This window comes from Lissotriton vulgaris, chromosome 4_1, assembly GCF_964263255.1.
Source record: "Lissotriton vulgaris chromosome 4_1, aLisVul1.2, whole genome shotgun sequence".
Classification (NCBI taxonomy): Eukaryota; Metazoa; Chordata; class Amphibia; order Caudata; family Salamandridae; genus Lissotriton; species Lissotriton vulgaris.
The window spans coordinates 588655128-588668193 of record NC_141691.1 but is presented as its reverse complement, the minus strand read 5'-3'; the positions used below and the strand labels follow the sequence as shown (position 1 = coordinate 588668193).

The window sequence follows — 13066 nt, the reverse complement described above, 5'->3', positions numbered from 1 at the left end:
AAAATGACCCGCACCAAGGTACAAGTGTGAAAATTATATTAACTGATTTATATAGTTCACAGTATTCATTGACATTCATTCGGAAACTTCCCACAGATATACAATGTCACAATCTTGATTGTAGGTTTCAGATTTCCTTTATGTGATTTTCATAAAAAATTACAGAATTGCCTGTTGCCAACGCGTTTCGTCACATCCGTGAGTTCTTCAGGGCTCAACCCGTAATTTGCTTGACAGACTCGTATCGACCCTTGTAAAATGTCTGTATTCGCAACTTCTTATAGTCTCAATAAAAAGATCGTGGGGTGGACCACTAATCCAATGGTACGTAACAGGGAGATTGCCTCCTGAGTTACACCGTCCTCTATTTAGCCAGTAGTTCAATAGTGAGCATTTTCAATAAGCAAAATTCGAGGTATGTCACTCTATCCAGTGGTCCATGACAGGGAAAGGTCCTCCTGCATGAAGCCAGCCTCTGTTAATCCTGTTGTATAATGGCGAACATTTGTCTATTCCGCCATCATCCGATCCCGTATCAGGCTGGACTTCTGTCGGCCTTCATTCTGCTGCACACATGGAAAGAGGAAAAAGCCTCAGAGGATTTTTTTTTGCAGGAAGGTGCCCCTTCCTGCACACAAACAATCGTACCTACAATGCAAGCACTCTCGGACTATGCTGCAATAGTGCTCAAGTTGGCACTAGTCAGCAGTATGTGCGCTAGCACAGAGAGCATAAATGCCCTTGTAATGTCAAATATGGCTCATTCTTGCCCTCTCCCTGCCACGCAGAAGCAAGGTGTCTTGCTGCGCTGCATGAATATTGGAGAAGTGTGCCCCTGGGTATGCATTACCTAATGAGTTTGACTACGAGCCCTAGACTGTTTTCTTTTAATTGGTAATCTAGCCTTTTAAAAAAATTAAATTCCACCTTACCGTTCATACACATTCTTAGTCCGTTGTAGCATTTAAAGGCAACATTAGACTTCTGAATTGCATTCCTCTTAATGTTGATGATGAAAGGCTATTAGAACAGCAATCTTATCTCTATCAACAATCCTCTAGCAACATCCTTTGTCAAAATAGAAAAATAATGAATAAATAAAGTAATCACGTTTTTAACAGTTTTTAAACAAGTAATTTAAATAAAACAGCTGGACAATTTGCAATTTTAAATGAAGTGACGTTTTGAGCTTGTCATGGTGTATGAGCACTTGGTCAAAACACCCAACCAGCACATTCTGTGGCAAATCTAATAAAATTCACGCAACCCACAGCAGCAATCAAAGTAGCTACGCTGTGTTACGTGAAAGGGAGAGAGCAGGACAGAGCCATATCTACTAAAATATAAGACTGTTTGTCTCTCCTCCAGTACTGGTGCACTTTAGAATGCCTTGCTGCACGCACACACACCCTTGCACCATAGGGCCAGGGTATGCGCATAAGGCCTACCATAGGTTTTGTACTGGAAGGATGTCCTTCCAGTACAAAATACTACAGCTAGACATAGTTTAAACCTTCTCAAACTTTTTATGTGTGCTGTACAGTACAGCACACATAAATGTTGGAGAAAAAAACCTTCCTGTAACTGAATGCCTACTTCAAGAAAGTGTACATTTTTGATGCAAAACAAGGTTTGCGCTGGAAAGTAAATCCCAATTCAATGCATTGCACTGGTTTCATACTTTATGTGATACAACAGCAGTGAAACTTGCTGACTAATCTGGCCCTTATCAAAGATATTTTCCTTGGAAATGTTTTTTGTTTACTGACATGAACGATTTGTGTTGAAAAGTACAATATAAGGACAAAGGACAATGTAAAACTATGTTTTCCTAGCATTGGCCGTACTAGACCTAAAGGAGCCATGTCCATTTTTCATTCTGACACTGCACACAGTAGGTAGGTCCACCTTTGGGAAATTCAAAATTTGATGCTTCATATGAAATTTAAGTTGAACCCATAGAATAACAAATTTATTTTGCTCTCTCGTAACAAATGGTAGGAACTACCCACAGCCTGGACACACTTTCTTAGGGCTATCACAGAAAATGATCACCTCAGGTTATTCTCTTAGCTTTGAGCTAGAGAAATTACTTCGCCTAGCTTACCAAACAGATTGACTTCTCTGTAGCTTCAGACTTTTCTTCACAAATAGGACCTTAAATCCACGCAACTGTGATGTCATGTATAGACTATGGAAAAGTTCAACTGACTGACCTTTCCAGATCAAAGAAGTCCTTCACACTGGAGCATGTGAGATCTCAATACATAAATTTGTGCATACATACATACATACATACATAAATGCATCACATCATACCTGCACTTTCATCTGTAGACTAGCTTTCTCTGCAACACTGCTCTACATTCGAGACTGCATGCATCACCTACATGGCAGTCCAACTAAGCAAACTTGAATATCAAATGCAAAAACTTGGGAGGTCTGGAGGTAAGAGAACCCTAGAATGACTGGCCATGCCGAATATGTACACGCCTGAAATACCTTTCTCTCTCAAACAGTCCTTCTCTGGTAAGAAACCGAAGACATAGAATGCCCCTCTGATAGGCAGCTCACAACAGTCTCAGTTATCAAGAGGATCATACAGCACTTTCACTGAGACTTACTTTACAACCCTTACTTGAATCCTGACAATCCCTAACAATTGCAAATTGTACATCACGCCAATACAAATTGTATTATTATCAAGGTCATCCCAAATTCGTAAAAAATTGAAATACTGAATGCTGAATGGTTCTCTCACTTTCACTATAACACTATTTAATGTCGAATCACAATGTCAGCCGTCTTATCTCACTTGCAATATGTACATTTTTACAGAGTTGGAAAGTACTTTGTCACTCTGCACTGAACACACGTTAAAGTTAAATAAAAAACCTTAGTCTTGCCTGATAGGTCGGATGAGCTGCTTTTATACTACATGTGCACTCTATGGCTCTTGCTATGAGGGCCTTTTAGATGACTCCTGCAGAACGAACCTCAGCCTGAATTTAGTTTAACCCCTTTGGTGCTGATGACGACCCCCAGCCGTCATGCATCCCGGTGCTTGTGTGCTGATGACGGCTCAGGCCGTCATGAACCCGCCCACTCATTAAAAGCGCCGTACAGGCGCAGAATCGCGGCCGCGCCTAAGGGGTTAAAGGAAAGTTCCCCACATCTGCAAACATCTTCTCGGGAGAAAGAGAGAAACAGAGGAACCTAGAATGGAGCATGCAGTAGCAGAAGCTGCAGACTAGTTGTGCCTAGTTTAAATTACACTATAAACAAGAATTGGTAAAACCAATAGGTCTCGTCTATGGGACCTATTGACTTTGCCAATGTTAATAGCCATGATGTACAGAATTGCGGCTGCTGTGTAGCATGGCTAAAAAAAGGCAGGGGGAGAAGTGACATGAGGGAGAGACGACAGGGGCAAAGGGTGAAACACATGGGAAAAAGAGAGCAGCTTGGAACATGGAAGAAGCACGTGGGCAAGAGGGAGCAAAGTGGAGGGGTAGAAAAGCACACAAGGAAGACAGCTGGAAAACACATGCAATCTCATGAAGTATTTAAAAAAAGGAGTGAAAGTAGTTCCCTAAAAGTGAGAAGAGGAAGCATTGAAGCCAGCCAAACAAATAATTGGTAAAATGACTGCTGCATGAGAGGGACAAACACAAGATGAGCTGGTGGAAACAAGGAAAGACATCCAATAGAAAGCAAACCAATAAGAGTGACAGTAAATCCAACCAATGGTAAGCAATGGGTAGGCTGCAAGCCACTGTATGTTTTGGTAAGCCCACAATATGTCTTCGACAACAATGCTGCTTGTGCTCTCTGGTTGGCTTGACTCAAAAACAAGAAGCTTTTCGTCTTCTTCATGAATTTCTCAAGGTATGTTAAAATTCTAATGGCCTGATTCACAATGGTATGTCACACTTTGTAGTATGTTTACTACATTTGCCCTAAGGTAACACTTTGTAATAAGTTTACTACATGCAGTATTCACAAACTCTGAGTTCAAACTTACTACAAAAGTTTAAGTTACATGACTCCACCCCAGAGTTATGCAATTCTTGTACTTTTGAGTGGGTGGGAGCCACCCCTCTCTACTACTGGCCATGACCACCTCTAATATTTCTCCCTAATCGCATCCACATTAGTAGTAAGTCTGCCATTTTTCCCACTAACTCCCCTGTGTCCCTCCCACATTTACTACTAAAATCTTCACTTACATGTGCAGAGACTCCACAGTTGGGGCAGAGAACTCTGCACACATAAGTATAGGCAGAAATTACATTTTGTAGTATGTTTTGCAGTACTACATAGTGAAGTTTGAGAACCAGGCCCTAAGCGTCTAAACCCCTACATTAGACTCCCTAGACATAAATGATTCACTGTCTGATAAATGTTCAGTATTCTGAATTCTACTTCTTGGTTTTAACACAGCTGTGGAAACCTTGCAGAGGTAGATGAAACAGTAGGAGTCTCTGTTTTTAAAACTTTTGGGACTTATGATAATGTGTTTGTTCTTTATGCACATTTCTGAGACCGTGTAACCTTTGATAAGTTCTTTTTTTTTGTTCTCAAGATTATTTTAGGTGAACAAAAACTAGAAATTCTAATCAAAGACAAAACACAGACACTAACCAGTGTATGTGTTTTGTCTCTGATTTGCATTTCCAGTTTTTCGGTGCACATTGATGGATGGCCTTCAACCCCTAGTATATTGCTGATAATTATTGAGTCTAAAATCTGAATGTAATTACCTACATACTAACGTGAATATAAGCAAACCCCAAGCTTTTCCAAAACATTTAAGGCCCACCCAACTCACGAACGTTCTAAAGTTTCATAACGAATAGACACCTACCCTATTCTACATACAAGCCTTACACAGATCAACTTGGTAAAACTAGGTAAACATGCGCTTTTTTCACTTAAAATTTTGAGCACACCACAATGACCCAGCCAAAGTTTTAACCCTGCATATACACCAGAACTGATCAAATAAGAAACGTTAAAATGCAATGTTAAATCCCAGAATAAAATACGCATGCCTACAAAGTCTACAATTAGGACGAATATGCAGTCCTTCCTATCTTGGCTGGGTGACTGGGGTAATATTAAACAAACGCTGCACCCAGATCTGTTCGCTCCGAAGCGAACAGCGTGTCTTCCATGAAAGCAGCAGTGCATGTTACTCGGGAAAAAATTACAGCAGTTTTAGGAAAGAATGACAGCAGTTTCGGGCTTACATTAAGTTGTGTACTTCCTCTTGCAGAAGGAAAGATTGCTAGAGCAGATGATAATTAAAGAGGGTTGTGCTGCAGTTTAAAGGCTGTGTGTCTGGGTTATTGTATTACAACATCACTACAAGCAGTGAGCTGTCACATTGTGGCCCTCACATTCCGGTGTAGCTAGTTGGACGGGCAAGGGCATCACATTTGAAACGAAACAATGGGTACACAGTTTTCGCTTTCAGCTGTAAAACTTCGAGTGTTTGATAACTGGAAGTGTGGGGGAGGGACAGAGGCGGGGGAACGGCACAAAAAATACACCACATATACACAGAGGCATGCAGACAGAAGTGCACACAGGTGCACCGACACCTGCACACAAAGAGCAATCCAGACACACTCACAAACAGACGCTGCCCCAAACATATACACGCACACGGGACACCCGGACGGAACCACACAGACTCGCCCTCGAAGAATACATAGACTCACGCTGTCACACACAAACACACCGACATAAAATGCACCTAAAATAAGGTAAGTGGCATACAGACACCACTATACCCAATCCCACACACTAAAAGCCCTCACTCGCACTCAGTTGAATACAGAGTCACACACCCTCCGACTGATACCCCTCTGCACACCGACACACACAGTCACGCAAACAGGTGCATACACCGACTTAAAAATACACGTAAACTCACGGGCATGGCACACAGAGACCGGAACACGCGAACTCAGACACTAAAAACCAACATGTGGACACAGCCAATACTCAGGCACATACACGCCGGCAAACACACAAAGACACAAATACCCCTGTGCACACCAGCACTCACAGTTACACAAACACGCCACAAATGTGCGTTCTCTACCTAACGTCTGCCGCGTACATAGCTTCGGGTGCCCTTCGCTGCACCTGCAGACACCCTCCCGCTGCGCATGCTCAAACACTAAAAGGCGCGCTCCACGGCACGAGCAGCCTGTTCGGTGCAGGTGCACCTGCCTCGCGCCTTCCCCGCTGCCGTCACGCGCTTCCTCAGCGTGAACCCGCCACTGGGCTGTGTGTGACTGGCGTCCTGACCTCACACCTTGCTGAGGTTTGGCTGTAGTATACACGCATGAAAAGAGAAGACAGACCCCCCCCCCTCCCCCTTCGGAGACAGGCCGAGAGGCTCTTACCTGGCAGGTGCACGAGATGCACGGGTTGTCGGTGATGAATGGAATCTGCAGATCCTCGCCCTCGTTTCCACACTTTGCCACGGATCCTGAGGAGGAGAAACAAAGATTAGGGGTGACACGGGGCAAGGAGGGCACTATCACGCGCATCTAGATAGCATACACCTGGGAGGGGAGTTCAGCTCGACGGGTGAAGGCGCCTGTTTCTACGCTCGCACTATGATCAGAGAGGAGCGCGTTTGAAGCACGCCAGTGCAAGGCGGCGAGCACACTTGTGGTCACTTGTAATTCGGCGCTTAGAAGCACAAGAACCCACTGCCGTGGCCTGTAAAGCACTCCGGGGCACATGTAATTCGCATTATATTCCAACATAGAAATGTAGTGCCTCAGCGTTTTCTGCTTTGTAAATTACTATAATGTAACACAATTTAGAGCTAATCTTAACGGGTATATTGACATTATTTTCTGACATAAGAACAGTATACCTAAATAATAATAAAACAAAAATTCCCCCATATGCACGATGAAATGATGGACCCCGAATATGGACTGTTTTGTAAATTCGTGTGTACAAAAGAATAGTGTACCGCTGAAAATGGCTTCCGGAGTACACGTGGTAGTCTGGGAGAACTGCCTGGCAAGTTTAATTGCGCACAGGTTCAACTTTCTTTACTGCACCGTGGGTGCGTTGAAGCTCCTACCTCGGCGACAGTGCTGCATCACGCTACTAACGGTTTTATCCGCTGCTTACTATCGCATACTATGCCCGCCCTACTGTAGCGCAGTAAATCCTAGCACATACTCCAGTGAGCTATCCCCCGGCTGCATAAGATGCCTACATGGTATTTTGTAGACATCGAGTCTTGCATTTGTGAAGCTGCGTGTGGTGCTCCAGAAAGCACTCAGAGGCAGTACAAAGCTCGGTTTCTATTGTAAATTCGAATAGGTTCTGTATTGAATCACTTGTGTTTAGTGGCTCATGTAATGTATGATGTATGGTATGGGTTAGCAGGCATTATGCCTTACATCAATCCATTTTTACATATTAAAGAGCGTTGTTGGACATGCTGCGTGGAGTTCTATTCAGACTGTTGGTATACAGTGGGCTACGAGGTAGATTTAATGTGAAGGGAGTCTGCCCTGTAAGTACTCGGAGTAGTGAAACATGAGTGAACTATCTCACAGTTGTACTAACGCGAGCAACAGAACCCAGAGTCGTGTAGGGCACACTCCTCGTGTGAGGGGTTTGTCGCGCGTGCTCTGCATGTAAAGAGCAACACACCTTTTTACAGACACTTTATTGATCATAAAACCTGTTGTGTGTAACGCTTAATAACTCGATTCTGCCGTTTGATGGCGCTGTAAATAGCAGATGTTATCATTACCCAATTTAATGGCACTGAATTTACCGACCCCGTAAGGATGGACTGCGTGGCCTGCTGGGATTAGAATTTGTGACAACATATGCGCATTCTGGCTCCAGGTACCACTTAACCTCTGAGTATTTGTATGAAAGGGTGGATTTGGAAGCTAGCTGGACATGAGCTGTTTGCCTGAAGCCTGGCAGGCCAGTAGAGTTACAATAGCTCTCTGCTGAGATACCTCTGCACCTCTCTCCTCAGACCTCAGCAAGCCTCAGGACCTCTCTCACCTGCATGTCTACAGATCTTTCTAGCTCACTCTGCCGAACCTACAAATGTCTGCACTTGTCTCTGCAGAATTCACGGAGGATCTCGAACCTCTCCTCTCGTTCGTATTTATCCGAGAACACTGCCGAGTTTACAGATCACATAACCTCTCTCTGCAGAAGGAAGGTAACTCGTGTGGACACTCTGTATGATGAAATTAACAATGTCCGAATGTATCCCTCATTGTAGATCTCTCTCTCGTTAGAACTCGTGGACAGCTCATCTCAGCGAGAACTCACGCACCTCTCCTCGGGATGCGTGAGCCTTGGAGAAGCACCTCCAGACCATAACCCGCGCGAACTGCCACCTCGGAGTATCAGTCTGCAGGAACCTATAGCCACCTCTCAACCACTCTCTTTAGAACCCACAGACCTCTGAACCTGTATGTGCACAAACAGCCTCCGTCTGCATGAAACTATGGTCACCTCCGACCACTCTCTACAGAATCCACAGGCCCCTGAACCTGTATGTGAGAAAACAGTCTTAGTCTGCGTGAACCTATAGCCACATCCGACCACTCTCTACAGAATCCACAAACCCCTGAATCTGTATGTGAACAAACAGTCTTAGTATGTGTGAACCTATAACCACCTCCGACCACCCTCTGTAGAACCCAGAGTCCTCTGCATCTCTATGTGCAGGGACAGCCAGCTCTGGAACTCAATCTGCATGAAAAGCCACCTATAAACCAAACTCTGTGTGAACCTATAACCACCGTGGAATCCCCCCTCTGTAGAACCTACAATTCTCTTGCACGAGAGTGAGACGTCACCTCCGAACTTCTCTCCTGTAGATCCTACCGATCTTCTTTTTATTAGAACCTGAAATTGTGTTCTTTTAGCCTCTGTCTGCAGAATCGCCAAATATCGTTGAGTCTGAACCGGTAGAGTATAAAAATAACAGCGCACCTAGGACGGAGATACCCGTATCTTACAGACAGATCCGACGGTCTCTCCAGGGAATTCACCGATATGTCCCCTAGCTCTCCTATGGGTCGGTATCTCGTGACCTCTGTGTACAGTGGGGATTGGTTAACATCTCTCCTCTGCGGGAAGTGCAGATACGGAGACATCGCCGCAGGACCTCCAGAGACACAGCCCCCGCCAGTCTCTGCGGCGGAGCCTGTGGAGATGTTGGCGAATCTACATGTTTCTCACCGGGCATTTCGGTAGCAGCGGTTCCAGCCGAGCGCGGCCGAGGTCTGCTCTGCCTCATTCATCACTGGCCTCTGTGCTGTGCTCCTGTGGTGAAGAGGGCACAGCTGTGGGGGAGAGTAAACAGGAGAGAGGGGGCCCTCCGTCCGGCAGCTTCTGCATCCGACCCTCACTGATGATCCGCGAGACAACCATCGCTGGGGGCAGGAGGGCCCAGACACCGGGCTCTCTTGCCTTATCTCACCTCACTGCTGATCCGCGAGAACCCCTCACCTGGGGCATGGGGGCGACCGTCCTGGCCGGGCTCCCCTACCTTATCTCACCCAGGGATCGGGCTGAAACCCAGCGCGCAATTAAGAGCCCGTTCTGCCCGCGGCGCCAGGTGTAAGTCACGGCTGAGCTCCAGACACCAGTGTGCCCCTGGCCCGGTAGTCGACAACTTGCAGTCACTGCTGCTAAGGCGAACCCTTCTACTGCCTGCTGTCAACCGCAGGGCAGACTCGAGGCGAGTTCGTGGGGTATGGGGTATGGTGATGTGGTCGTATCACATTATGAAATATAACAGCGCATACGTTTATATTATAACATATAGCAGCACATCGACTTATCTTCCATTCTGTGATGGATGTATCACACTATAAGTGATATCTACCATAATGTTGACACACAATATTGATTGATATAGCGAACAGAACAACATGAGCTTGTAGGCCCTTATGAGTCAGAACAATCATGTGTTTAGTGTGATGTGTATATCATAGCCTGCAGATTATTTTAATGGAATAAAACACAATATGTGGAGATGTGTGTAACCTGAATGACACATGCTCTGTTCTACCCAGCCAAGCCTTTCATCCTTCTGTTGTCGATAAACTGCGTACCAATAAGATCGAGCAATGCATTAGGATGATTTAATGTTCTGAGCGCTTAAATGCTCTACTAAAGCCTGAAAATGTAGTATTGTTCCAAGTATTAACATGTTACTGCTGCATCTACGCCAGCTCTCCTAGCAGCCTCCCCTGGAGTGCACGCCCTCACTGAGCACTTACCTGTCAGGAAAGAGGAAGCCAGGGACAGGTGCACCAAGGCGTTGATGAAGAGGAGGCAGCCCGTGCGGGCCATGCTGCCCTTGGCGGGGGACGAGAGCTGCAATCTGCCCCTGGAGGGGATGACGAGGAGGGTGCTGGGAGTGGAGCTGCGGGGCATGGTACACGGGTCCGGTCCGGTGCAGGCAATAATCCAGGCGCCCAATGTGCTGTTGCGGGGTCAGGAGCAACCAGGCACTTCCAGGGGCTCCGCTCTGTAGAAGTCCACCTGCTGCCCCAGTGCAGGGAATGTAGCGCCTTGAGCACCAGACACCGGAGGCGGAAGCACGGCGATCCACAGTCCAGGAGTGCAGAGCACACTGGGCGAAGCTCGGGACACTCAACCTCCGCGTCTTCAGATCATCAGAGAGAACACTTCAGACTCTGGCACTGTACGGAGGAGTACCGACGTCAGTGCACACCAGTATAGACTGGGCCCTTGGAACCTCCTGGTGCTTGAAGTACCGAGGGCGAGTGCCCGCTGTTAGACGAGATGGGCTTAGTCTGTAGCAGCCTCCGAGTCCGGGCACTGGAAGGTCTGAAAAGCAGCAAAACAACTCTTTAGCCTCCCAGCACTTCAAAGGTTTAGAGGGTTAGTGTACTGCTGGAGAAGCTGACAACTTCGGAGCATCCCGGTGCTAAAAGTGCCTGGAGGTTGAGTGCTCCCTATGGAGAGCCTGCGAACATGTTAGCCTCGGGCTCCGCCACCAGAACCATCTGCATACACAGGCTGAGAGACGCCGGGAGCACCGGAGCCCTCGGCTCTTTAAAGGTGCAAGGATGCGGGGCAAACAGGGTGGAACTGAGACATGAAGCCCACGCGCTTCAAAGGAGCCGTTGCGAGGTGCGGACTGACGCGGGACTCTTGGTGCCTTCCAGGGCTCAGATGCAGGTCACACACGATGGGAGTAAGCGGACTGGAGCCCCTGGCCCTGCAGCTGCACATACGCGATCCTAAGCACTTCCAAGTAAGTGCCGGTGATACTGTGCAAACTGGATACTCCCGCACTTCCGAGGTGTTGCACCCACTGCACTGTGCATAGCGTGTGCGCGCTCACTTCCCATGTGTTGCACGCACTGCGCTGCGCACACTTGATTCTTGTGAGATGTAGTACACGCTGCACTGTGCACGCTGGATACTTCTTCACTTCGGGGATGTTACACACGTTGTGCTGCTCGCGCCGGGAGGTTCCGCGCGTCAGGGATGTTGCGTGCACTCTGCACTGGATGCCTCTGTGTTGAGCACAGCGACCTGCCCTGCACACGTCTTACAACGCGCACTGGTTGTGACCCTGGAAGGGACAGGACCGGACTTGCCCTGCGCTCGGCGTTTCTCACAAGGGGGTCCCGCCTTGTCCCGGGTCCTTTACTCCCTCCTCCTCTGGGGTCTCGCAGCTTTCCGCCTGCACCGGAGCTGGACTGTGGTGCGCTGGAGCTGGCGCTGGGATGTACAGACTGCCTGTCCCGCTCTCCCAGATAGGATCAGCCTGACATATCACACGGGGCGGGGGGTCAGAAACCTCAGGCAAGGAGCTGACACCGGCCGCGCACACAGCCCGCCCCTTTTACGAGAACCTTTCCTCTCACTACCACCACCTCCGGCACCCCACCCCCAAGGCACTCTCCTCTCCCCAGCAACCCTCCTCTCGCCAGCACTCTTTTCCAGGACCCCTTCCCCCACACCTACTGTCACTTCCGAGGAGCTCCTCTTCTAGCGCCCCATCCTAACACCTTCCTACACCAGCAATTTTATTTTAACCAAGCACCGCTCCTCCTAGCCCTGTGCCTCCGGATACCCACTCTTGTTTATTTATTTATTATTCATTTATGCAATTTTATATAGCGCGGACTTTACCCGAAGGTGTCAGAGCGCTTCACAATAGGAACAGAAAAGATACAAACTGAGAGCTTTACACGAGCAACGAGGAAGGGGTGTCACCTGCGCCCCTTCCTCTCCAGCCCCTTCTACTTACCACTAACCTATATCCCACTCACAGCACTCCCCTTCCCCGAGTATTGCTATCCTCAGCACCCCTCCTACTCAGCACCCCTCCTCCGCCAGCAGCTCCCCCTCAGTAGCACTATTCCTCCACAAGCACCCCTACTCTCACCAGCACCCTTTGTCAATTAACACTCCTGGTCTCACCGGCACCCCGCTTCTGACCAGCACCGCACCCCCACACCCCTTGGGCTTGGGTGGGAACACCCCGCTGTCTGCCACTGCCTCCTGGACTGGTGGCCTGTCGTAGCACCCCCATCGTGGGTCCGCGACGTATTTAAACAATGTTTGACCCCTTCCGCTCTTCCGCCCCTCTCCTCACTGTCCCCCGTCGCCTTTCTCTCCCCTCTTAAACAATGTTTTCTGTTTCCCCTTTCGTAGCTCACTCACCTCTTCTCTACCTCTCGCCCAAGAGCCTGTACACCCCACTCTTCCATCCTGCCCGCTTTTAATTATGCTTTAAAGTCATCGCATATCTCTGTTGCCCTCACTCAAGCACCCTCGTTTGTACTCTCTAACCCCATGCGCCCCCCCCCCTCCCCATATTTCCCCGTCCCTCTCAGTTCCTTTTCCACCCAATCCCTCACTGTTCCGTTACACTATGCTGAAGGCAGCACCTCGGCCTGACCACCGGTGAAGCCCCTGCGCACCCTCGCTCCCTGAAGCCTGCTAGTGCTATCTCAATGGAAAAGGGGACTCATTTCCCACACATCTTTCCTACTCT

General features: G+C 47.8%; 1 protein-coding gene across 1 annotated transcript in view; it reads right to left on the bottom strand.

The window, feature by feature from the left end:
- Positions 1 to 10599, bottom strand: part of BMPER (BMP binding endothelial regulator) — a 477629-nt gene extending 467030 nt beyond the window's left edge. Inside the window, exons 1-2 of the mRNA XM_086964813.1 lie at positions 10308 to 10599; positions 6420 to 6505 (exon numbers count right to left, since the gene is read on the bottom strand). Of these exons, the coding sequence (XP_086820939.1) occupies positions 6420 to 6505; positions 10308 to 10464 (243 nt within the window). The 5' untranslated portion in view covers positions 10465 to 10599. The remainder of the gene's footprint in view (positions 1 to 6419; positions 6506 to 10307) is intronic.
- Between the last annotated feature and the right edge of the window lie 2467 nt (positions 10600 to 13066).